The 27,762-nt window shown below is 39.4% G+C and overlaps 1 protein-coding gene across 4 annotated transcripts in view; it reads right to left on the bottom strand.

Moving 5' to 3' along the window:
- LOC146379574 (glutamate receptor 4) overlaps positions 1-27,762 on the bottom strand; it is a 162,414-nt gene that overhangs the window by 132,079 nt on the left and 2,573 nt on the right. For all 4 annotated transcript variants that reach the window (XR_014801441.1, XR_014801440.1, XM_084940863.1 and 1 more), the window contains exon 2: positions 24,793-24,951. Coding sequence is in view for 2 of the 4 variants with exons in the window: in XM_084940863.1 (XP_084796989.1) it covers positions 24,793-24,951 (159 nt within the window). In the remaining 2 variants the exon portion in view is untranslated. The remainder of the gene's footprint in view (positions 1-24,792; positions 24,952-27,762) is intronic.

Here is a 27,762-nt window from a genome sequence, read left to right on the forward strand (position 1 = left end):
CTGGAAAAAAAAAGGACAGCTACTGGCAAAATCTGGCCGCCTTTAGACAGCCTGGTTGGTGCAAGCCAAGAGCCATGAAGCTGGAGGAGGACAAAAATATATTTTTAAACGCCAAGGTGCTCAAAACAAGACATCTGATAATTAATTCACTTATTTTCACTTACTTTACTTTCTCTAGCCCTGAGAGCCACTACCTCAATATCCTCAATAAAAATGTATACAGTTATAAGAGTTTAGTGTGTTAATTCTGGGTTTGACTACAGACGAAAATCAGACCATATTTGTTGATTAATCAGTTTGGAAATGCTTATAATTACATATGGTTCACAAACTTTATCTCGTAAATGATAGTAATTATTTCCTTCACCGAATGTGCGTTTGAGGAAGCGTGACTTCCTCACCCTGCACAGAAGGAAACCAGGGTTTGTGGCTCTGGTCTATAATATAATATATTTCCACCTGTGCTGCTACATTTTGAATTAGTTTGGTAAAACGTTTTGCCAGACTCTCCTGTAGTGGTTAGTAATGGAAAAAGTCAATACATTTAAGCACATGACTTAAGCCTGAATTTAGCTTTTCAGTATTAAATCGGGAACACCGACATTCCTCGACCCTCGACATCCCCTGCATTTGAATCCACTACATAATGGTTTAAGTACTTTCTCACCACAGGTATAGCTTAGAGAAAAACTTACCAGCTATTGTTAAAGTTCCAGCGTATGTTTTCCACCCATTGGTGCCATTTTAGCCCGCCCATAGCCAGACACACATTAGACACAGGTGCTTTAGTTAATGTGTTTTCAAACAATGTTTTTATTCAAGTTGTATTTGTAAAAATCTGTAAAGTGTACACCTTGTAAACGATGGATGTGGCCTTTGTGTCTGAAATGTGAAGCCAGTGCAGAGCTGCTGCTGTAAGGAAGTTGCGGTCCTATTTTTACTTGTATATGACTGAGTCATAATACATCATATTCATTTTATGAGTCATTGTCGCACATTTCATAAAACACGGTACGTTTTGTCATGTCTACGTTGTGATTGACACATTTCTACCATATGAGCATGCGAGCTTCTCCGTTTTGCTTCCAGTTTCGAAACACAATGACCCCAAATGTTCAAAGGACACTTCACAAAACAACAGGTGATGCCACTATGGCATTAAGTGACATTTGGCATTAAGTCTGTTGTGCAGATTTGGTTGTTGGCTCCTCGTGTACTGTCTTTACAGCCACATAGTATCTATGTAGAAGTACATATACTTCTTATTTATCCATAACAACTTTTTCGGTAAAAGCAGCCACCTCTTTCCTTCCTTTTTTCCCTCGCCAACAGAACTGTGGCCATTCTGAACTTGATCACACCCATCAACCATGTCATTTGAGTGATTTTGTGCAGTATTATTGAGCTGCCTTACAAAGCAGTAAAAATGTCCAGCTTCTCCTAATTAGCTCATCCACTCCCTCCCTCTGTCCGCTGACCAATGGGGGGCTGTATCTGGTGTGATAAAAGGGCAGTAATTGGCTGGTCATGTTGCAATCAGGGGCTCTTTTCTGCTAGCCTGCTGGAGAGAGTTCAAATGGTGAAGCCATCCAATAGCAGCTTTGTCGAGGACACACAACACATCACTCTCTCGCACAACACAAACACAGTGACCCAGAGAGGGTGAACAGCTCTCAGACAATTGATAACTGCTAATCATGTGCTCTAAAAATAGCGTCATCATTAGGCAGAGCAGTACTAACACAAGGTGAAAGGTCATCATGCATGTGTGTTCTGTGTATCGAGTGTGAGAGTGACAGATAAAAACAGATTGAGTGTGAATGAGGTAACTACAGAGGCGGGACCCAGTGTCTCATCACTGACAATAAGTCTGCCTATGGAGACTTCAGTGGTGAATCAGAACAAACTGAAGTAACATGGAAAGTGTTAAACCATGACTGCAGATTATACTCATGTCAGACTGAGTCGAATGAACTGGTTAAAATGAAGCAGCAGTCTCTTGGGGTTAAAATGGAGCCAAGATAGAAATCTTAAAACTGCAGTTCCTTTGGTGGCCACTTGAGTCTGGATCCCAAAGTGAGTCATCAGTCCATAGACTTCACCATGACAGGATAAAAAGCATGTTTGGAGCCTGGTCTGGGTTTCTATGGATAGTTTCCCCCTGTTGTAACATCTGCACAGAACAGGAGGTTTTTGTCTAATTGATCCATGGACACTGAATTAGGGGTGCCATGACCTCGAATGACTCAACACAGTTTACTGTAGTGCAAAACTAGACCTCTCCATTGTGTTTAAGGTATTGGTCTTTTATGGAGCTTTTTCATTAAAATGATCTCACTAAAAAGAAGCACTCCAAGAGCAAAAACCCTCTGCCAAGCTCCCTCTCTGGGTAGTATTGAGTTTTTCTGTACAATTTATGAATTCAGCTTCCAAACCAAGCTTGACACTGTTACCTCACTTTCTCATCCAAATATGGTAATGTTTATCTAAAAAAAAGACATCACACTGAAGTTTCAAAATGGCATCAGTTTACTACTCTCACATTATGAAATAAGTGGAGACTGCTAAGGTACATTAACAGTCATCTAAGTACAGATGATGAGTTATTTTAGTTTAATTTCATTTATTTATTGTTTAACCATCAGAGATGAAGAGACTCAATCTAGCCCCAGCCCTTCACGTCATTTTATTTCCTTACCGACCTGCTTGCTGGTCAGTTTGCTACACAGTGGAAGTCCCTGATATCATTGCGTTTCTTCCCCAAAAAGAACCTCCACCGACTGCATTTCACAACAGGACTATCACTGCAAGCTGGAAGGGCAACAGTGCAACTACACCAAGCTCGCCAAGCATGCAGAGGAGAAGAAAGACTACGAGAGACAGCTGCAGTTCAAGATGACAGAGCTATAGTTAATCTGCAAGATGGGAGACTCGTTGTGTTTATTTCTCACTACTTGTTAATGAGCACTTGTAAATCTTAAAAATATCTCCTTTCACACACACACACACACACACACACACACACACACACACACACACATATGCATATCTGTGTGTGTGTGTGTGTGTGTGTGTAAAATGACTTTTAGTTATATTTTAATAACAAAAAGAGAATGTTGAAATAAAAATAAACATCCTTAGCTTATTTCACGAAATCCAGATGGGCATGTTTAATTATCTTATTATGAAAACAGCTGATTAATTGAAATGAACTGCATTCATTTCTGAGGAGCAGTGTCTGCTTTTTCAGCAGGGTTACGTTCAAAAAGGAAGAATCTGAGTGTCACTCTCACTTTGCAGTGATTATATACAAACACTGACCGGCAGTAAAGTGAATGTGTGAACAGAGAGCTACAAGCTCGATAGGAATGTGTGACAGCTGACTGCAAAGGTGCAAATATTTGAGTAGAATAATTTAACACCGCTATGGAAACATGTTGACTTACTGCCGCTGTTCAACACAACCAAGAAAAGCAGAACACAAATGAACAGACAGCACATTTATTTTAAAGTTTGATCTGACTTCAATATAACACATGTGCACGTGTTTGACCTCCAACTAATTAAAACAGCAGCTAATGAGCAGCGTCCTTGATGGGTTTCTCCACCTCTATTCACACCGGACATCTAATAACCATTAAACCAGCCCTGCTAATTGTTTGGACACGCCCACTGATTTAACTACTGGACATGTTATTAATTTCTCGTTGCTGTGTCCACAGCAGAACAGAGGCTGTGAATCCATTCAACTCTGTTAATGAAGATTGTCAAATCATATGAACTGCTGCTGTACACCAGGATTTAGCTGCAGGATAATATCAGTCGGTGCTGGGAAAGTTGTTGCTAGGAAAGTTGCTAATCGATTACACTTTACAGATTACTCGATGAAAAGCTAATTACATTTCTGTACTTTAATTATATATATATATATATATTGATGGGTGTTTTTTTTTGGTTTATATATATATATATATATATATACACATATACACATACACACATACTCTGTCTCGGCCTTAACTCTCTTCCCAATTAAAACGACATTTGACGACCTCCCCATATCCTTAATGACAAGATTTGACTGTCTTGATTGTGTATATCAATAAAAATGTGGTTTGACTAAACTATGAATTATGACTAAAGAAGAACAATTTAGAAAAGAGCTCACACACACCATATAAGCAATTTCATTAAAAAAAATGTCTTTACAAAAACGCAAATGAAAAAAATTCAGTTTAAAAACAATATTTACTTTCATTAATCATGACCAACTCAGTACCCTCCGTAGCCACATCTCACATACTTTCAAATATAGAAGCCAAAAAAATGGGCTATACTTACAGCACCTTTTTGGTTCTCATTGATTTTACTTTTATGAGATTTCATCCCCTTATGTCGCCTTTATGAGGCCCAAACAGACTGAAAGATTTCTGTAATCTTATAAACTTATTACAACATTACTCATCAGAGCTAATTACATGTCTATATTGTAGCTTCTTTGTTTTTTGCGGTTCTCTATTTATTTACTTTTGGTCATTGTTTTTTATTATTATTATTTTTTTTTTTTTTTAAAAAGTAAAAATAGACCAAAAATATAAATTATATCATTGTGTGGATGATGATTCATTGTGTGGTGAAAGCCTCAGATCCTGTTAGGTTGATGTTTGATTCCAGAGCCATGATTTTCTTTCCTGTTTATTTAAACCACTCTGGTTTTTACTATAAACACATGCCTTATCCTTTATATTCCGTCTGCATGATCTACATACCATAAGAAATCTCTGGCAAGTTGAAGTGCTGAAGTTACTTCCTGTCATTTTTTAAAATGTGTAGTACGTATAATTGTGTGTGTGAGCTGTAACAGCATCCTCCGGCATGTGAGAACAACTCCCCTGGCCAGAGTGTGTTCCTGTTAAAACCCATCTGTGAAATCACACGACTTATTCACTGCGATCTGACAGCAGACCTGCTGCTATTTCCCTCCCACACCCCTCTCTGTCTCTGTCGCTCTCTTAAAATATTCTGGGCGTCTCTGTCTCGCAAAGAAATTCACTTCAATCCGTTAGGCTTTTTATTAGCGTTAATGTTGCATGAACAATGTTGATATTAGCACTTGACTGATACGGTTCTGTGAAGGTCGACATGGACTGAACGAGTTCTGCACGGAGGCCTTTGAGCCGTATTATGCGAATTTATTCTTCTGTGCTTTTTTACACTTTTGTGACAAGTGTTTAAATTGTTCAACGTTTACCTCAGACTTTTATTTAAGGTAGAAAAAACTTCCCTTAGCAACAGTATATGTGGAATTAATGTAATACGGAACTAAAAAACTGCTATAATATGTAATTAAAAGGCACTACACAGAGTTTATTAAAGAGAATACACATTTTATATGTTGCTCCTGTGTTTGGTCTTGTGTTAAATGTGGTCAGTTAATCCATCTTTGCTACTGTTGTGAAACTGAGGACATCACATTTATGAGATAACTACAGATTGAAAGATTTCAATTTTATTTATATAGCAGCAAATCACAACGACGGTGGCCTCAAGTTCTTTTTATTTATTTTTTTATGTACAATATAATACAGAGAAAACCCCAACAATCATATGACCCCCTATGAGCAAGCACATGGCGACTGTGGGAAGGACAAACACCCTTTAAACAGGAAGAAACCTCTAGTAGAACCAGACTCAAGGAAGGGCAGCCATGTACTACAACTGGTTGTGCGGGGAGGGAAACAGGACATACAGGACATTAATTAGTCGATAATCTTAAGCAGTTATTACAAGATTTCCTACGTGAGCTAAATGTATGCAGACTAAAAGGGGGTTATGCTCCGACATTTTTTTCTGTAATAATTTTATTTGTTTGTTTTCTTAAGTGGACAGATGCATTGATTACGACACACGTGTAGGCATGTGCATGCATGGAGGTGGGGAAAAAAAGGAGTTACATGGACATGTTCTTAAAAGCATTAATAAATTGCTCCATATAAAAAAACGCTCTTCTGCATATATAAGTAGTCCTGTTTTGTAATGCTAACGACCGAGCACCAATCAGCATCCTCAGTGAAGTCAGACTCAAACTCCAACACTTTGGAGAGCAGTTAGATATGTACTGATAGACAGTATAATGGTCCTTGTTTGGCTCTGCAGCCTCAGTGGCTCGGTGCAGCATTGTGGATCTCCACAACAGAAAACGTCAAACCGTTGCCAGCTGGAGTCCAAGATGCTGTGGTCTAACTAATGATGGGCTGAGAGACTGAATGCAGAGCAAAAAACAGCGACTGGTCAGGGAGAGCCAGGATAACTGGTTAGCAGTGACTGGAATTTTAACATGAAGAGCCAGATATTTTCCATTATTAAACCTGTTTCATAAACCTGGCTAACCCCTGCACCACCATGCCACACCCCACACAATATCAGTATTTCATTTTTTTAAAAAGCCACACTTATTGTCAAAAGAAAGTCATTGTGGAATATTACAAGTGTATTATCAACAAATTTAAATGTACGCAGTATATCCAACCGGGTCATCTGTGCTATGTGAGGAACCTATTGAGCTCTCTGCTATGAATTGTTGAGTTACTCTGTTACTAATTAAATCCATTTTCCATTGCATCAATTAACACGTTTTTTTATGCTTTGCTTCATAAAATCTGGTGTTAATTTGTTGTATTACAGTAATCACTGTTCCATTATTAATATGTAACCATACGTATCAAATGCTCTAAATCTAATCAGATTATCTGCTTTCACATGGGGTGCTCACAAAAAGCCGTAGCTCATTAAGTAGAAAAGTTTTTGTAATATTTTAGTTCTGCTTCTAAGATAGCATTGTTAGTGGGTCGGTTCATCTATTGCTTTGTACTAAACTGTTAGAGAAATAACAGAATGGATTATTTTTACTAGCTCTACAGAAATTGTTTGTTTGTGCTGCTGTTTTGTTCCCGATACTTCTTTTTTTTCTACACGCACATGTAATGCATATGAAGCCTAAGTGCTAACCCATGAAAGAAACTTTATCCTCCCAAGGTGAACAAACAGAAGCTTGTTGACTTTGTAAACCCAGTGCATTTCTCTTTTTGTTACTTGTGTGATAAAGTTTACCAACTTGTGTTTACTATGGCATTGCTTCTCCTTGTTGCAATGCATTAAAAATCAAATGAGATCTCAAAGATGCAAAGGATTTGAGCCGAAATCTTGAAATAATTAACACAAAGCAACTGGCATGACTTCCTGTCCTAATTTGGAGAAAATCCATCGGCGCATCCTCACATCCCAAAATAGCTTTCTAATTGAGAACGAAGGTGGTGAGGCTGCTTCACAACCCCCGATGGCTTCTAAATGTTCAATAATGCCCATCAGATGATATAGGCCATCATAACTAATTAAACTCAGGTAGCTCTCTGCATTGCATTAGCTACGTTTTCACTGTCCGGTGTGAACCGATGACACACTTTAGTTGTTTTTCACTGAGCAAACAGCAGAGCAATTCATCTGACACATTTCAAACACAGAGGGCCTGACACAAATTATTATCTTGAGCCTCTTTCATAGACATTATCCTCCGATAACAGTTAAATAACAACTAAGTGAACATTAAAGTGACACGAAGTAATCCTTTAAAGAGGGAATAATAAAATGTTTCTCCATCAAAATAAAAGTTCAGATCATAAGCAGTAAAATACACCTTTGTTCAATTCTCTGCCCTCTGGGGTTTTTGCGGCTACAGCTGTATTTGTTCTGATATGATCAGTACTGTTGCTTATATTAGTTGATGTGAGCTCACCTTAGGGGTGTTCTCTTGAGAAAAAAGGCACAGCATCAGCAGCTTTTTCCAAAATCATAAAACAGGTTGTCATTACCTTCAAAAGCAGCAAACTTTAGCATTTTCTCATCTCTGCATTTGCAACAGAATCACTGGCTCTCGCTTGCATGCGTTCACCAACAACTCGCATCCAACCTCTTTAGACTGGAGTCTTTAACGAATTTCTTAAAAGCTATTAAGAGCGAATGTGTTTACTCAATAAAGCCGATTTTAATTTAACACAAAGCTGTTTCAGATTTCGATGTTGCTGGAAAGAAGCCACAAATTGTACAATGTGGATCCTTCATACACGTTTTAAACACAGCAGCACAGACAGAGTTTCACAGTGTGCAGCAAACATCAGTGTGACCTAGTCAGTACATGACCTAATATGAGATATAGCCACAATCTCAGAGTGCCGTCCTCATTTTCATTTCGAGATGTTTTTGGTGCTTTTAAGATGACCTATTGTGCTCATTTTCATCTTTATATTTTTATTATTGGATTGTATTTGAGCAGCTTTGCTTGATTCACAGTTAACTGGGCCTAAGTGATGATAATAGAGAGAGAGTTGAAGGCACCACAGACAACTAGTCATACCTTTTATAATTCTTTGAAATCTGCCTGAAGGGTGAATATGTTGTTGATGCATGATAATATGAAGCTGTCATAAAAAACTGAATGTCTGCTCAGAGCCTCACAGCCACTGTCTGATGACAATTTTTTTATCCCTAGGATATGAGAGGATATAATATTGTAGAAACTGTAACACCTGATTACTTGCACATATGCTCCTCCCCCTTTCTTCTAACATTCTTCTGATTGGTTGCCCCTCTCAAGCTGAAAGTTTGAACAGCACATGAGGCAGGACTTGGTGTGCCTGAGATGAGCATATTTAAGGATATGCACTCTCACTGACGTCATACAGAACAAGAAATAGAGGAAATGTTCAGAGCAGTCTGCATGGATAACTTGCACACTGTTGTTCAGCTCATTATTTGAAACTTTGGCCTTGTTTAACATTAGTGTCCATCACTGTAAAAGGATACATCTTATAGAAAACCAGAATAAAAGGGTGCTTTTTGGTCTTCCCAAGGCTGATAATGTTCAACATCATGCCGGATTCGATCATTTGCTAACTAATGCCACAAAAAGTAGTGTCAAGCTGAAGCTCCTTCCGGGATGCTAGCGTTTACATTCTTCATTTCTGAAATGTCTCATGTGTCTGCTCTAGTATATCTGTGCAATATGTCTACACACTAAATGCAGTAAACCCTGACGATGGGCGTGCTTGTTTGTTGGTTCAGATAGACGGTGGTGTCTGTTTGTGCGACTGATGGGACTGAAAGGTAATAGGCATGAAAACAGAGGACGAGAGGGAGGAGGAGGGAGCGCTTGTGCTTAAGAAGTGTGCTCAGGGAGTAGACGAGGTGAGGCGAGAGATTTTTGGATGTGATTTAACATCAGTCTAATATAAAATGGCAGAAATAAAGGAAAAGCGTAATAGGTCAATTTCGAAGAGTTGATAAAGATTTCTTTAGCCGTCTACAGACCAACTTTATGAAGAAAAATAAGAAACACATTTCTTTTTGCACTCAGATGATTACATTTTAAAAGCTAGAAGGATAATAGTGCAGTAAAGGCTAATGCCCTTGCACTTTTAAAGAAAGGAATTCAGTTCAGATCAACAGTACAATTTCATGGATTTTGTTTCCTTTGCTCCTCCAAGTTTTATAAAATTCTGCTTGTCCTGCATCATCACACACACACCCCATGACTCAACTCAGGTTGTTGAATGCATGAAATATGAGCTGTTACAAGCTTCAACATTTTAAGTGTCTGAAAGCTCATTTTAGACCTTTGTACTAATGCTAATTTGCCTGTAAAGACACATTTGTGAAATCTTTTTGTTTTGTGGAAACCCTAAAAACAGTTCCTTCCTTTTCCCCAGTTGGCCCGTTGATGCTCGCTCTGCGGTTTCTTTCCTCAGTGTTTAAAACACTTCAGGCTAACTATCGATTTCATGAATCAAACAGCATCTGAAGGATCACATTAACCGTTAACTGTTGTTCAGTGCACGTTGTCTCCTCAGAGTTCTAACTCAACCTGTGCGACCTCTGCTAACAAACGAGCGCACAGACTCAAAAACACACCTCAGGGGGGCGCTTATATAACTAGCACACAGATTTGGAGGGGGGGTGCAGGGAGGTGGAGTAAATAAGATGGGGGCAGAACAAAACTGAATGAGGAGAAACCTGCAGAGGAATTACATTTTAAACTGTGTGAATAAAAGTTGGCACTTTAAGCTGGTTTCATTTAAAGACACCAGGGTTTTGATGTAATCACTGCATTATCTTAACTAGGTAAGCAAGAATGTTGATTGTGTTTGTCTGCATTCGTGTGTTCATCTAGAGAGATTAACAATTTCACATGATTAAATCAGCTGCTGTATGAAATTCATTCACATGCGCCCATAGCATTACACAAAGTTGTTGTGTCTTAAAAAAGCTTTTGCAAAATGTAAATTGCAGTATTTTGACGGGTTGATGGGGTTACACAGGTTGTGCAATTTCTCCATTTGCAATCTTGGGTTGGGTACCTGGATGAATATCACCGGCTGTGTTAACATTTTTGATTTTAATTAACTTATTTAATGGTATGTCCCTTTGAGAATCCAACTAGGTAAATAATTAACTTAAGTTCTTCCTTTTTTGTATTGTTTCGCTACAGTAGAATAGAATAGAATAGAATAGAATAGAATAGCCCTGTATTGTCATTGTACATGTACAATGAAATTATGAAGAGTCCTCTACAGACATTTATCGAGATTCCCACCGACTAGCAAATGTAGTTCCATTGAAAACTGTGCAGTGCTATGCTGTGGTTTCTGGGCTTTAAGGTGTATCAGTTCCTGTTTGGTAGGCATGTCAGAAGTGTAACCCAATCAGGAGTGACTTGTATTAAAGAAAGAACACACACATTGAATGTGCAGCCACATAAACACACTTCGTCAATCAAGAACGTTTCCCAACAAATTACTGGATTACTGTGCAGGCCAACCTACACATTACACCTCATGAAGCTCCTGGTGCACAGATGATGTGCTGATGTTAATGCCAGCACTTGGTGACCCTGCTCTATAACTATAACCACTTCCAGCCTGCAATAACATCACTTAAAGTTGATCGTGAAATATCAAGGATGGCAAAACTTTCATGAACTGGCGTGTTACAACTATGGGATTACAGCACTTGAATATAACTTGGTGCTTTAGAAAGACCCATTCGTTCACAAATGTTTGCAAAGGTAGTAGTGTGACAATGGAACTGAAAGAACCTGAATTCAAATACTAACTCTTTACCCCTCGAAAGCCTATGAGGAGTAGCTCTTGAAGCTCAGACCAGTCAGCGACTCCTAAGTAACCACTGGTCTCTAGGAAAAATATGTATTCAACAAGTAGTTTACCAGTGTTTGCAGACAAATCAGTGTCTTTAACGCAAACTACAGGGGACTGAAGCAACATGAGAGCAACCAAAGAATCCTCTTTGCAACAGGCAATATATATTTTTCCCTGGTGGCCGCAGGTTGGCAGGGGGGACTGGTCTCTGTGACTCATGCCTGAATTATGCTTCAGTAGGAAATCTATGTTGTAACTTACGACGTAGCCAGAAACCTGTCTTAACCCCACGCCGTAACCCTCCATGCCAGAGTCTTTGCAGGGTGTATCGACCCAATGTGTAGTTACATTTTCAGGAGGTACAGGTCAGGTTGAGAGGAAGGTGGCATCGTAGGGTTAAGAGGGTTAAAATCATAGGTTGTGGTGTAAGTTTCCCCCGAAGCATAATTCAAGCTCTAGGTCTAAGCTATTGTTTCACGCTGATCATTTATAAGCACATAATATCCCAACCTATTTGTTTATTTAACAAGTCCTTCATTCAACTCTTCCATCGGTTGTCCTTGCAAATTGCCACCAACAAGAACGGAGAGAGCAGGGGGGGGAACTTTTCATCATAATGCCCATCGGCTAAATTTAGCAACACAAGGCTAACATTAAATGTTAACACAGCTCAATGAAGTCATGTTACTTTATAAAGACATGAAAATTGCTCACTTTCTGATCTACAGAAGCAGACTTCTTGTGAAAATCCCTCCTCACTATCACTGCCTCCTTTTCTTAAACCCCCTACATCTCATCTCTTCAACCTCCATCTTCCTCCCTACTTCATCACATTAATCTCTCATTAGCAGCCTCCCTCCCCCCTTTCCTCTACATCCTTTCTTTCTCCACCAGCCATAATACACACACATACACACAAGCGTTCACCGCTGAAAGGTCTGTATATTTTCACCCATGCGGAAGTATCCTCAGACAAATGAGGGGCACAGGCAGCCATTTAAAGGGCAGCACCACAGTGCAGAAGAGCCCCTCTGAACAGAGCCCATGGACGGAGAGATAACGGACTTAAATAGGACTAACGTGCTGCAAACTCAGATTGTGTACAGGCATGCCTAAAACACAAATGGGACAGCTTTTTCATGCTTAAAGACAGCCAAGGAAAGCAAGTGTTCAGGTGTTAGCAGCAGAGAAAATGTAGGTTCTACTGCGCAGCTTGAGCGCATATAAGAGGAAGAGGCTGCTTGCTATCTGGATCTGGAGTGACTCAGAGCACCATGCTGAATACAAATGACTCGATGCAGATTAGGATGTCACTGTTTCAATGAAGGCAAAGGCAGGGGCAGCATGTAGGAGGTCATATTAACCCCTTCCGCCCACACACACGCCTTTGAAAGCCTTTGTCTTGCTTGATGGTTAAGAGGTTACCACGGAACGCATAACAAAGATCGGCCGCACGAATGAAGTGCAGATGAAAAGGTAGCACACACCGCTGAAGACTCCGCAGCTGCTCAGAGGCATATTGATTCATTTTCATTTTATTTTCTACATGAACTTGTGAGAGTCTGTCCAAATCTAGATTTAATTTGAAGCTGATAATGCACACGTAGGGATCTAATACTCACTTTCACTCTAACTGGGCACCTCAATTACATAGTGCCCTCCACTGCTGGGGGGTTAATTTATTCAATATCCTTTTTCCATCCAAACCCAATCACTCTGCTGTCTACTACATAAAAAAATCTCACCTTTTCCCCTCAGTTCACCCAACTCTTCTATCCAACAATCTGCACATGAAGTTATTAAAGGAATACATATGAGTGTTGGTAGGTTCATGTTTTAAACTAAAACACACTAAAGTAAGAAACACAGCCACTTATGCAATATTTTGCTAATACAATGAAGCAACTTCCAACAGGGCCCGAGCATTTAAATCTTTTTCTAATAATATTATACTCACAAATTTAAATATTTTAAAATCTATAAACTACTCAAAGTAGATTCAATCTGACAAAGCACAGAAATTCCTAATATCTCCCGTCTCACTCCAAATACTCAGTCAGGACTCCTTGGCATTACATTGACTTCTGTATTGTGAAGAGGTGTATTAACAGTTGAAGAGGCAGTGTGACCGAAACTAAACAGTTAATGGAAATATAATGAAACTAAATGCAAAACACAAAGCACCCAGCAGGACACAAACCGCTTTCTTTCAAGCTATTGTAAACATTGCCACAGTTACTGTATCAAGGCTCTGAAAAACTGGGGGCTTGTGTGTACATCCAGTGCAAATGTTTAACTGATTTCTTCTGTTTTTCTGAAACTCTAATGAAGGCCTGTCCTTAACAGGGGGAAATTATTTATTTATTTATTTATTTTAAATATCAAACGTAAATATCAAACAAATTTCCGTTTGGAATCACTTTTCAAATAAAGAAAACTCTTGACCCCGATTTAGCTCCATCTAAAAACTGGTCAGGCTCAAGTAGGCAAGGCAAGGCAAGGAAATTTTATTTGTATAGCACACTTTCAGCACAAGGCAATTCAAGGTGCTTTACAGGATTAAAATAAAACACAAAAAATAAAACACAAAACACTATAAAAGTAAAATACAAGAAAACATTTACAAAAAAGCATTTACAATAAAACAATAATCAAGACAATAATTTATATGAAAAAATTAAAACAAACAGGTAGAGAGCCATAATAGGATCAGTTACTCATAAGCAAGTCTAAATAAGTGAGTTTTAATTTTAGACTTAAAAGAGTTCAGTGTCTCTGCAGCTTTGCATTCTCCCGATAATGTGTTCCAGATGTGGGGAGCATAGAAACTAAAAGCTGCTTCTCCATGTTTAGTTCTGGTTCTAGGGACGGTCAATAAACGAGAGCTGGAGGACCTGACTGATCTAGATGGTTTGTACCATGATAGCAGATCCCTAATGTACTCTGGTGCTAACCCATTCAAAGATTTATAAACTAATAACAGCACTTTAAAGTCTATTCTCTGAGCTACAGGGAGCCAGTGTAATGACTTTAGAACTGGAGTAATGTGCTCTATTTTCTTGGTTCTAGTGAGAACACGAGCAGCAGCGTTCTGAATCAGCTGCAGTTGTCTAATTGATTTTTTGGGTAGACCTGTGAAGATACTGTTACAGTAATCAAGGCGACTAGAGATAAATGCATGGATGAGTTTTTCTAGGTCTCCTTGTGTCATCAGTCCTTTAATCCTAGAAATGTTCCTCAGGTGATAGAAGGCTGACTTTGTTATAACTTTTATGTGGCCCTGGAGGTTCAGGTCTGAGTCCATTATTACACCTAAATTTCTGGCCTGGTCGGTAGTTTCTAGTTGGACCAGTTTAAGCTGATTACTGATATTTAATCGATCTTTTTTGGGTCCAAAGATAAGTACTTCAGTTTTGTTATTGTTCAGTTGAAGGAAATTATGAGACATCCAATTATTAATTTGCTCAATGCATTTATTAAGAGTTTGGATAGGTTCAATATCACCTGGTGACATTGAGATATAAAGTTGAGTATCGTCTGCTTAATTGTGGTAGCTAATATTATTAGTGGTTATAATCTGGCTTAACGGGAGCATATAAATGCTAAATAAGAGGGGCCCTAGGATGGAGCCCTGGGGGACCCCGCATGTGATTTCTATATTTTGTGATGAAAATTGGCTAATTGACACATAGAAGTTCCTGTTCTTAAGGTAGGACTTGAACCAGTCGAGTGCTGTACCAGAGAGTCCGGCCCAGCTCTCTAGACGTTCCAGTAATATATCATGATCAACGGTGTCAAACGCCGCGCTAAGGTCCAGTAGTACCAATACTGTGGATTTCCCACGGTCAGTATTTATACGGATGTCATTAAACACTTTGACAAGGGCTGTCTCGGTGCTGTGGTGCCTACGAAAACCAGACTGATAAATATCAAAGCGGTTGTTCATTGTGAGAAAGCTGTTTAACTGCTGGAAAACAGCTTTTTCAATAATTTTACCAATAAATGGAAGATTAGAGATTGGTCTGTAGTTTTGCATTAATGTGCTGTCTAGGTTCTTTTTCTTTAATATTGGTTTGATAACTGCTGTTTTTAAGGCTTTGGGAAAGACACCTGATAGGAGGGATGCGTTAACTATTTGGATCAGATCTTCCCTGATGGCTGGGAGGACCTTTTTAAGAAAACCTGTCGGTAATATATCCAAGCAGCAGGTGGCAGAGCTTAGATTCTCAATAATTTTATCGAGACTTGATTGATTTATTGTTTGAAAGTGAGTCATTTTCTCTGCATAAGTGCTAATTGGGCTTAACGTCGGTATTGGGGTTGAAAGTAATGTGCCAATCGATCTTCTGATTTTCAAGATCTTTTCAATAAAGAAGCTGGCAAATTCATTGCAGGCCCTGGTGGAGCTTAGTTCAGGGGCTATTGCCACTGGAGGAGTGGTTAATCTCTCGACTGTAGCAAATAATGTCCTAGCATTGTTGTTGTTTCTATGAATAATCTCAGAGAAAAATGACTCCCTTGCATCCTTCAGGGCTAGCTGATACTTATTCAGCCTCTCTTTATATATCTCGCAGTGAACCTGGAGTCGGGTTTTCCGCCATTTTCTCTCAGCACGCCGACACTCTCTTTTTTCATTACATACCAGTGGATCACTTCTCCACGGAGACTTCTTTTTACTAGAGACAGTTTTAACCTTGAATGGTGCAATCTTATCCATCATGTCTAAGATTTTGGATAGAAAATCATCTGTCAGTTTGTTTACTGAATGTGTGTTGGTGGATGTTGGTGATTTAAACAAGGTGGAAGTGTACATCAGTTTAAAATATTCAGCTGAGTTTTCTCCAAAGAAGCGTTTTTTAACAGTGATCTTACTCTGATTAGGTATATTGGCTAAGATGTTGCTATCAAATGAAATGCAGAAATGATCAGATAATGCAATATCAGTAACGGCAATGTTAGAGATATTTAGATCTTTGCTAATAAGTAGGTCCAGAGTGTGTCCTCGATTATGCGTTGGCTCACTAATGTGCTGGATTAGATCAAAGTTATGGAGGACATAATTTAATGCTTTTGTTCCGCTATCTTGAAGCTTGTCAGTATGAATGTTAAAATCTCCCACAATTGCTATCTGGTCATAGTCTAGACATATTGCAGAGCAAAGGTCATTGAAATCATTAAAAAAGTTTGTATTAGATTTTGGTGGTCTATATATGTTTAAAAATAAAACTTTGTTTGGTTCATTTATTTCAGTAGCTAAATATTCAAAGGTGCTGAACTCACCTAGCGATACCTTTTTAAAGTTTAATGATTGGTGAAAGATTACAGCAAGACCACCACCTCTTTTGTTTTTTCTGGTCTCACTAATAAAGTGATAATCAGTTGGGCAAGTCTCTATTAATACAGCTTGTTCTGAATTTCCATCTAACCAAGTTTCTGAAAGAAAGAGAACATGTATATCATGTGAAGTGATGTAATCATTAATTAGGAGAGACTTCCCTGATAGAGATCTAATATTTAGTGCAGCTGCTTTAATATTTCTTTCAGTGATTGAGAGATTATTTTTACACAGTATTATATTCAGATTCTGTACTGTTCGATTATAAGTACTTTTAGTGTGTAAGGATCTGTTGCCTATAATAACTGGTATTTTGCTTTTAGTATATGAATGAGAGTGACCGGACACATTTTGGTGGGAATAATGCGATCTGGTAACGGCATCCGGTCGGTATCAGGTATCAGACTCAGTTAGGTGGAGTGGAGAGCCATATTGTTTATAATTAGTAGGTGGGTGTGGTCCCACTTTTGGTGTCAGACGAATCCCTCTATTTATTTGGGTTTGAAGGGGTTCGGGAAACGACTTAAATGGTGATATGATCACTGATGAAGATGATGATGATGAAGGTGTACAGGCATCAGCTAGTGAGTTTCTGCACGGAGTTGAAACTGCATATTTGGCTGGAGTCGCTGTAACCTCTGCTGGAAGTGAAGTTGTTGGGGGCTGGCATAGTAGCTCAGCTGTTTGAGCTATGTCAACTGATGTGTTTCTGCACAGCGTTGCTGAAACTCTGTGTTTCTTTCGAGAGTCGTCAGGTGCCATTGTTTTTGGGTTGGCTAATACATCTCTGGCAGGCATATCACTGAAAGGTGCAAGTACGTCATGGTCTCTGTGTGATACAGCTGGTTGGCGTCCACTGTGTGTCTCAGCTGATACTGACGTCTTTATCTCAATTTGAGAACAGGGCGATGAGTTCACGTGAGACAACAAGTTCAGAAGATAAAGCCTCTGACCTTTCTTATTAATATTACGTTCATTTCTTGTAAACAGGTGCTTCCTTCCACAGTACTAGAGACTGGTCAGCAACTGCTCGCAGCCTGTCCTCGTTAGGCAAAAATGTATATTCTGCGGCCAGCTGTTAGTGTTTTTTTTGCGAAACTGCTTTGGTTGCCAGGGGATAGTCTATCAGTTCATCAACCCATCAGCAAAGTGTTTACTGAGGTCACAGAGAAAGCTAGCTGAGGGGTAATTTCCTCGAGACTTCTTTAGGCGTATTTTTGAAACACAGAGCCCCCTGCTGACCATAAGAAAGAATGCAGATTTGGGGCTGACACAATATGTTCATCTTTGTGTACAGTCTGTGTAACATAAATAATGGGCTCAGTTTAAACTGTGAGATCCATTACTGGATGCTTTTAGTGAATTTGTGATATTAATAAATCATAAAAGATTCCAAACCTGAACTGTCACCTTACATAAAATCCCGGGTGTTCTTCCAGTGCACTCTCAGCTTGTCAGCAACAAAAAAGACTTTTGCTTTCACGTGTGTTCCTCATTTCATTCCCCTTCCTTTTGGAGAATCTGTGCTTAATAAATAATCCTGCAAAGCACTTCTGATGCTAAATCTCCTCGGTGACGTATTTCTCTAACCTACTCTGTTGTGCTGGAAGCAGATGGACTATCCCGACCTCTTAAGAACTGCATTTGTCACATTGCCTTTGTTTTCTATCTATTCTTACTAATGATGTGCAGAGACTGCTGTCAGAAACACCTGGACGTTCTTACTGACTTTCAGTGTGAGAGGGACAAATGGCTTAGACGCCATTCAGGTTCAAGGACTCGGGACACTAACGGAGCAACTGACTGTCCTGAACTTTAACACATGACCAGGGGTGGCACTGTGACAACAAGGCAGGGAGCCATGAAATGATCATGCTGGCTCAGTGCTTTATAATAAATCAGGAAGTCTGTTGCTTTGGCATTGTGCTTCCATCCTTCCCACACATTTAACAATAGGATTTTTCACACTTAAAGGTGGTTTACCAAAAACACACCAGGTTATAGGCGGCTCATTGAGGCTCAGGCCCATCCAGAAAGGTTGCTATAGTTTTTTTTTTATAGATAGATAGACAGAGATATTTTTTTCAGTGTTTGTACAGATTACCATAGAAAAGATGCCCTTCATAGAAAAGTGTCAAACCTTGAAGCAGATGGGTTACAGCAGCAGAAGACCACAATGGCTTCCAGTCTTTTCAGCTAAGAACAAGAAACTGAGGCTATAATTCATACGGGCTCAAAACTGGACAATAAGAGAGTGGTCTGATCAGAGATGGGCAGTAAAGTGTTACAAGTAACGTATTACTGTAATCTGATTACTTTTTCAAGTAACAATTAAAGTAAGGGATTTCTGTTGCAAAAAAAGGAATAACTGTTACTCTCCTGTAGGTACACTGCGTTACTGCGTTATTAAACCGTGATTTTGCTTGCGAGAGTGTCTCATGACAATGACGTACGAGTGTGCAACATCTGTGGCAGCAACAGACGTGTGTAGATCAACAATGGATAATATGGAGTGTGGGAGAGAATACGACCATGCAGCATTTAAAGCGTGGAAGTACTGACATCACTTTGAGTTTGATTCTGTAAAAAGTGACAAAAACATTAGCGTCTTCTGTACACTCTGCGTGGGAAGGAAACTTCTTTCTACAGCGAAAACTTAAACTTCAAATCTGAGCAAGCGCCCAGCACGCTGCCACGGGAAATGTAAAATTCACAGAGAAACCCCCGGATCCTCCCACTGACATGACCGCTGCAGCATCGGGCAAACCTCCACCTGCTCCACTCCTGCTAAACAGGTAAAAATAGATTGAAGAGCAACAGGACTTAGTGCCGCTGAATCTTTTATTTTATTTATTTTTTGCTGTGTTTTACTTGCATCTATTTGAAAGAGTAAGTGTAAACACAAAAAATTATTTTATTCTATATACTGGAATATGCAGAAAATAGGTTTAAATGTTAAACACACTTATTTAAGTCAAAGACTGTTGGATATAATTTAATTTTCGCTTAATGCAATGTTCATAAAGTTAAACATTTAAAACAAGTTTTAAAAAGAGACTTTTTCATTTGATTACATTTTATATGATTGATTATGCAGAAAAAATAGAATTGGGCTGAAAGGTCTATTGCTTTATAACGTATTCAGGTTGTGTATCGTGTTTTTAAAAAGTAATAAAGTAACTAATTACTTTGGAAAGTAATCAGTAAAGTAACAGGATTACTGAGAAGTAATCAGTAATTAGTAACTATTAATAACTTTTTCTGTTTTCAAGCAACTTGACCAACATGAAAGCAGGGACTCATCCTGCCTTATATCAATGTTTTAGGTTGGTCGTTGTGGTGGAGGATATTGTCTTGGAACACGTTGGGCACCTTGGTGTCAGTTGAGCATCGTTTAAACACCACAGCCTACTACAGAGCATTGTTGCTGACCACGCCCATCCCTTCATGACATCATCTGATAGTGTATCCTGCCGGAAGCAGCTATGTCACAAATCTAAAACCAACCCAATTCTTGAACATTACAATGGATTCACTGAACTCAAATGGATTCCACAGTCATCCGATCTCTGTCTAACAGAGCACCTTTGGGATGAGTTGCATTATGGGTGTGCAGCTGACAAATCTGAAGCAACTGTTTGAAGCTAGAAAGTCAATATGGACCAAAACATCTGAGCAATGTGGCCAGTGAGTGTATGTGTAAGGAGCTAGTTATTGTTTCATGAAGAAACGTATTAGTAAATTTCCTGGAATGTATTTGACAAGTAATCTACAAAGGCTCATTTGCTGGCAGAGGTCCAGCTTTCCTCCACAGAGTTGAGCTCTGCAAATAAATCCTCATGCTGCTGGAGACTGTGGATACCACTGCCACAACACAGAGTCTAACAAATGTCTTGACCATTTGTTTCATTTGTTAAAGATAATTATACGGCAGTGATGCAATTAACTTGATATTGATACATTACCGTTTTTTGCTGTATAAATGATTAAAAGATATATTTTTAGTGGCTGTCACTAACACTAGTAACCCCACTGTGAATAATAAGGAGGTTAAACTGTAAATCAAACAAATGCAGGAGAATTTATCAGAGCGTCTGGGTCTACCGAATGATCATCAATGACAATGGGAACATACAACAACATTTGTCCTCGGCTTCCCACCAATTATCCCCATCAGCCTTCCTGACAGCAGCACAGCGAGCCACTGAATGGACTAATCTCTCTTCACAAATTAGCTCATTCTCTCATCTCCTTTTCCCAAGCGTACACTATACCCTTAAACGCCACATGGTCACACTGCCTATTCATAACCATTATCTCAGGGCCTTTGGTAATGGAGAAAAAAAAAGGGGGCCGAGAAGAAAAAAGGAATAAAGACACTGAGAAATGTAAAACGGGAGGTGAAAACTGGCAATGTGGTTCGATCTCAGATTCCCCGCTGCCCCTGAGCTATCAGAGCCATTGATTGGTTCATGTAATTCTGCTCTGATTCGGCTTGGCCAATCAATGGACTGCAGACCGACTTCCTGTGACTGTGCAGCCATTAAAGGGAAGGTGAAAATCCCATAGTTTCATACACTTTACTCCCATCCGTGCCTTTTTTATACGTCCAAGAATCTTCTCTTTCTGCATTCTCATTCAAAGAGTTGCTTCTCTTCACACTGCAGTCATTGACTGAGTGGATACAAAAGATGGTGTAAAATAATACAAGAAACTGTGGATGAATTTCTAAAATGAAGATGTCACATTCTACAAATATTGGTCTCTTTTATCTCAGAGCAGCTTCTTTTGTCCAAATACTGAAATTTTTCATACATCCACAAGGTTCCTTCACTTATTGAATGTATTATTTCATAAAATTACTCACTTTACATCCTGAACTTAAACAGTGTATATATTTAAGTATTTTTTAAGTATTTTTAAATCAAACCCACAACATTATTAAAGTATTTATGTATCCCCACAAACTGCTTTAAAATATTACAGTATTGTCTGCTGCAAACCTCCATTCGCTTATTTTGCTTATTCAGTTCTTGTGCCTACTTCTCTTCATTTTAACTTGCAGTATTCTGTCCGCTGCTCGCATAGCTCGTTTCCCCACAGAGATCAATACAGCTTCATCTTCTGTAATTTCAGCTCATTAATAGGCAAAATCTTGTGGATGCATTGGTTTTAGTTTTAAACGTATTTGAGCTTAATGCTTCTGTCAGCATGGCTTCAGTGATCCTCCACAGAGAACTGAAAAATATACTGTTACAGAAGGAAAGCAGAGCTTCTCGTTTATTTGTGGAGCAGGATGAGCGAAGTACAGAACAGATAAACCTACAGATGTTTTCAGGCTCTCAGGACATGTATGAAGATCACCTTTGCACATGTCACGCACAGCAGGTGCAGGTAACTCACCTTGTTTGTCTTCTAACTGTTGGAAGCGCTTTGTACTTTGTACAAGGGAACCAGCAGGTTAAAGACCAGCTTTCATGTGGGTCAGGCTGGAATTCTATTTTAAGATTCTGGCACTTTTACAGTATAACACAGCAATATTATTAAAATTATTCTTGCACCACCCAGGATGCTGTTCAGGAGTTTTATTTTATAGACGTGCAGTTAAGAGTGTTACAAGTAGTTTATCTTTATTTGGTTTATTGATGTCTGTGCTGTTGAAAACAGTTAACAGTTGTCTTGTATAAAGTTTGCATTTTACAGTTAATGTGCGTCCTCTCTCAGTCCCTCTACTGGCAAATTATATAATACATGAAAACTCGAAATGTCACTGTGGGTGAATATTGTCTTTTCTCAGGCATAAAATTAAGAGTGGCTTAATGTTTAGCACTAATACAAGTCTGTCAAGATTCCTTTTTAATACATTGCTATTGTTGTTGTTATTATTAGGGGGGTTCCACTTTAATTAGATGCCACACAGAGAAGAGGGGGATTGAGAGTGGAGGAAGATGCACAGCAAAGAACATCTGGTCCAACTCAAACCTGAGCACTTAGCCCTGTGGCTTATGGTTACCGCCACAACCCAGTGAGCTAAAATAGTACCATGTAGCAAAATTTCTACACTTTTTTTTGCTTTAGTACAGTTCAATTCTACTTCTACTGTTTCTTCTTTCACAGCAGGAGATTATCCAACTCCATCTCACTCATCCTCAGCATCCTCTTCTGTTGTAGCAACCCTCTGCATGTCCTCCTTCACTACATCCACGAATCTTCTTTGTGGTCTTCCTCTTTTCCTCCAATATACCAACTATCCCACCTCTTTACTTTGTCTCCAGACCAGTCAACCTGAGCTGTCCCTCTGATCTACTCATTTCTAATCTCGTCCCAGTGAAAATCTGAACATCTTTAGCACAGCCTCCTGCCTTTTTGTCAACGTCACCATCTCCAAACCACACATCACAGCAGCTCTCACTACCATCTTGTAAACCTTCACTTTCACTCCTGCTGCTATCCTTCTGTCACAAATGACCCCAGATACTTGTCTCCACCCACTCCACACTGCCTGCACTCTCTTCTTCACCTCTGATGTGAAGAAGCAATGGACCACTGTCCATTGCTTTGGATTGTTGACACCGGATTTTTAACTAATACACCATCATTATGCATGCATCTTCACATAGGTCTCCCTCTCATTCACACACATGTATTCTGTCTCACTTCTACCGACTTTCATTCCTTTTTATTCCAGAGCATGCTCCAGACTGCTCCCTACTCTCACTGCAGATGTCATCTGTGAACATCATAGTGCAGACACTCCTGCCTGACCTCATCTGTCAATCTGTCCATCCCCACTGCTAAAAGTACATTGTATTACTGCTATTTTGTCATAATGTTATCTTATCCCATTGCAAAAAAACAAAAACATCCATAATTGTCTCAGAAACCTGTGCCTCTGACGGTTTTGTAAATGATATTTAGTGACAACAGACTATGCATCAGTGCGTATATCGAAAACAGAGACCACTTTTAACTGATTTGGAGTCATTTTCAGGGGCCAGTTCACCCAAATGTGAAAATTAAAATCCGTGGAATTTAGAAGCTTAGAGGAAACGGGAGCTTGAAATTATCATGCAAAATTAAAATGTAAGACAAAATACCTTAGGGTGTTTCAAAACATTTAACTCTCTTTATCTGATCACAGAATTTCTGAGCCCTCTCTGGTCATCACACTCACACACAGACGCGTACGATTCACCCCCTCCATTACGAAAACAAACATAAAAGCACTTCATTGTCTGCTTAATTTAGTCATTGATTTTTTTTAACACCAGATCACACCACGGATAGTAGGAGACGTCAGGCTGAAGTGTTTTATGGTCTTTGCGGGAACCCCCACCATCCCTGCAGACACACACACACACACACACTCGGGCTGAGGAGAGAGTGAGAAAAAGGGAAAAAAGAAGATGCTCCCCCAGGGATCATCACTAAAAATCACTGCCTACTACTGTTAGGAGATCTAACCATGGGAGTGTGTGAGTGATTGTTGTTTGTGTGTAAAGCTTCTGTCCCCTTTGGCATGTGTGGCTTTGCTTAGATCAGATGTGAACCAGCAGACACTCACAGACAGCTGTGCCGCCACATCCTCACACGCACGCACTGAGCTGTTTGGAGAGACACACGCAACCCAAAAATGTGTCATTTTGGGGATGACACTCTTTATATCACTATAATTTAACCTCATTACTATTTATAGAACCTCTACCAGCACAAGCAAACACAGAGGGTTTATCAAGTAAATACCCATCTTTAAAAGAATAATTTCACTATATTGCACTATATCTCTATCCATTAAGATAGCTTTTGTTTTACATGGTGAGTAATGTGCTAAGTCCAGCTAAAATATAAATAAATACCCTCTTACTTCAGATGAAATCTGTGTGTACCCAACTGTGCTATACTTAAATTCGAACTCCGAAGCTGGTCTAAAAACTGTTTTTATCTATTTCTCGATTCACTTTGTTTTCTGAGCATTTAATTACCCTTGTTATTAACGTAAAACATGCATTTCTACCCATATAAACAGGTCACGGCAATGAAAAGTAACACTTCTAAAAATGCTGTGAACCTACTGCTTTAACTTGGTGAGTACAGTTCCAGGAGGACTGGGAACTTAAAACTCCAGTTGAAATAAAACATCATTAAACACTATTTACAATATATCTAATACCATACTGTTGTTCACTTGTTGCCATTTTCCAGAGAAACCCCCCCAAAAATGCACAACCTGGAGCCATGTGACGAACTTACAGGCGTTGGTGACGGCGAAGCTGTTGGCCGTCTCAATGTTGTCCACGTGAGGCACCAGGTTGAACGGGGCTTCCGAGGCGTTCGGGCTGGTGTTGTGCAGGAAGATTGCCAAACGAAAGGCGGTGTACTCCTGATCAGTGTTTCTGATGAACAGACCGCCTAAAGAGAGGGAGGAGACATGAGGGTTCGATGAAGAGCTTGTCCACTGTATCTCGCCGTCAGGTTTAAACCTATTCTAGACAGATTAGTTATTGCTGACTGCAGCACAGAAACACAAAAGACAATATATTTAATCCAAGTCAGTACCCAGGCATATTGCCCATATGGGGTACAACTTGTTGCTATCTCAGCCCCACCTCCACTGTAGTTAATAAGATTTCAAAGAAACCACAAAACTGTTGGGAGAGTTTTCAATCTTTAGATCACAGTTAAATAAAACCTCTCCTGCTGAGCTGAGGGCTACCTGCAGGATTCTCGTGGGCTCAGGGGCTTTTGGAAACAACCCCTACAGTGGTTATTGTTTCTGACACTCAACAGGATGATGATACTGAAAAAGGCTCTGAGATACAGAGATAAAGAGTCTGCATACTAGCATGCTCAGGACAGCTATGTTTGGACACAAGGTCCATCTGCAGGTACTTATTTGAGCATATTTTAATTTTAAAAACTGCAGCTGGACTCCAACTCCACAGTTTTGATATGCAGCAGGTGGAGAACTTCTCCATGTGCTGCTATGCCAAGCTCACCAACGATGGAGAGCACCGCAAGAACTATCGCTGCCAGATGAAGCACAAGTCTGTGCCGGATTCTGTCTGCAGGAAGAGAAACTCACTGCCGAGGCAGCTGAACGTGTTGATCAGTGATTTATTTGACATGCTGAATATTTGCAGATGAGAATATTATAAAAAGTAACTAGTTTGTAATTTTTTAAGCAAGCATGCACACATCACATTGAAACATCCACAAGTCCAAGAGACCTTGAGCCAAACCTTGATTGGAGGTATAGGAAATGTCTAGAACAGGGGTGGGGGAACTCCAGGCCTCAAGGACCGGTGTCCTGCAGGTTTTAGATGTGTCCTTGATCCAACACAGCTGATTGAAATGGCTAAATTACTTCCTCAACATGTCTTAAAGTTCTCCAGAGGACTGGCAATGAACTAATCATTTGATTCAGGTGTGTTGACCCAGATGTGTATCTAAAACCTGCAGGACACTGGCCCTTGTGTACTAGAGTTCCCCACCCCTGGTCTAGAAAGACAGATTTATCCTCTGCAAACCACAAATGTATACCCATGACTGTGCCAGCCTGTCACGTAGGTGCTGAGCTTTCAAAACTAATCCTGAGGTCTTTCCAGTCTACACATAAGTAGCTGACCAACTTTACAATTAGACCTATGCTAGGTTGTTTAGGGTTTAAAACAGGTGATATAACGCACCAGAACAAACAGATAATAGTGTTTTTTCTCGTGATAACAACCTCACATCAAAGGTTCAAAAGATTTAAGGCAAATTTTATTAGCTCTTCACAGATGTTTGTTTCAAAGAGAAATCTCTATCATAAAAGAGGTTCCCACAACTGACTCCACAATGTGTAAAATGCAATAAAAGGGCAGTATCGCTCTGGTAAATAATGTCTTCAACTTCCTGCAAAGGCTAAAACAATTTAGATCCTCTGAGGTACCACTAGGCTTTGTGGCAAGGATTCAATGTGTTTAACATGCAAGGTCGTCTTTGTCTCGTATTAATGCAATGATATTCACAAAATATCCTTTTGTATCAACTCGGATTTTCATTCAGTTTTCTATGCAAGATCGGCGCCAGTGTCATAAATCAGTTTGGCATCAGAGATAAGATTTTTGTTTCGTGTCCTCTTGTATTACAGCCTCATTCATATACAAAGATCTCCACTAAGCCGTTCGCGGCTGTGCAAATGTCAGTAGTGTTTTTAGGTTAGAAGCAGTTTGTTTCACATTTCAAAATCTGACTCAAGGCTATATTTCTTAGGATGAGACAGTGTAAATGTCATTTAGAGCAAAATGCCAGTGTGTTCTTTTTATGGCTGACCTCTTTAAAAGGTAAACTTTAGAATATTTTACCACTCTGTGGAGACCAGTCATCTAAGCCCCCTTTTGATTTTAATCTGATTTCCATTGTGATGGGTTTTATGTTTATTCCTAACTTGAAATTTATCCCTTTTCCAGCCGTTGCTGAATAGAAAAGAATAAAATTAAGCACTGACCTAAATCCAGCTTATTTAGACTTCTGACATTCCCTTCATCTGGATTCAACACAAAATGAGATCCAAACACTTCAGGGGCCTCAGACTTTGAAGTTTCCTGACATATGGTTCGCCGAAAACAAGACCCAAATGGCTGCAACGTGCCTGTTTGTTTGTGACCCGATTACCACCTGGATGACTTCTGATCACGTCTTTGAATTTAATCCAAGCTACTTAGTGTGCTCGTGTAAGTATTCCATGTTATCTTTTTCTAAATTTCTATGTAGAATACTATCAAAGAGGAAACAGCTGGTGCCATCTCCTCTTCCTATAGTCTTGCTAATTAGGCTTACATTCCTTATTGTGAATAATCAATAACAGGAGTAATAGCCTGGCAACCCCACTGATCAGCTTACTCTTGTCAACCATCGCCTAAAATAATCAGATTTAGGTGAGCTTTAAGTGGGCTTTAATCTGAAAAGATTATTCAACCTTTACAGTTTGCATTCATACTTGGCGTAGACCTGTCAGGGAACAGATCCTGATATATATATATATGTTCCTGTATAGCTCAGTTTACAGGGGTGATTCATGTTAACACTGCTCCATTCAAGTAAAACACCATGAGTGCAATACATACTTGACTTTTAGCCACAGCTAGTGTGCAGTCCATGTCCCTGGTTAGGCTTTTAAAGTGTTGTGGTTTGGCTGACCTGGTTACAGCACGTTCTGTGTGCATTCACACCGGCATT

The sequence above is a fragment of the Perissodus microlepis genome, chromosome 10 (genome assembly GCF_051167445.1).
Source record: "Perissodus microlepis isolate ML-2025 ecotype Zambia chromosome 10, ASM5116744v1, whole genome shotgun sequence".
Classification (NCBI taxonomy): domain Eukaryota; kingdom Metazoa; phylum Chordata; class Actinopteri; order Cichliformes; family Cichlidae; genus Perissodus; species Perissodus microlepis.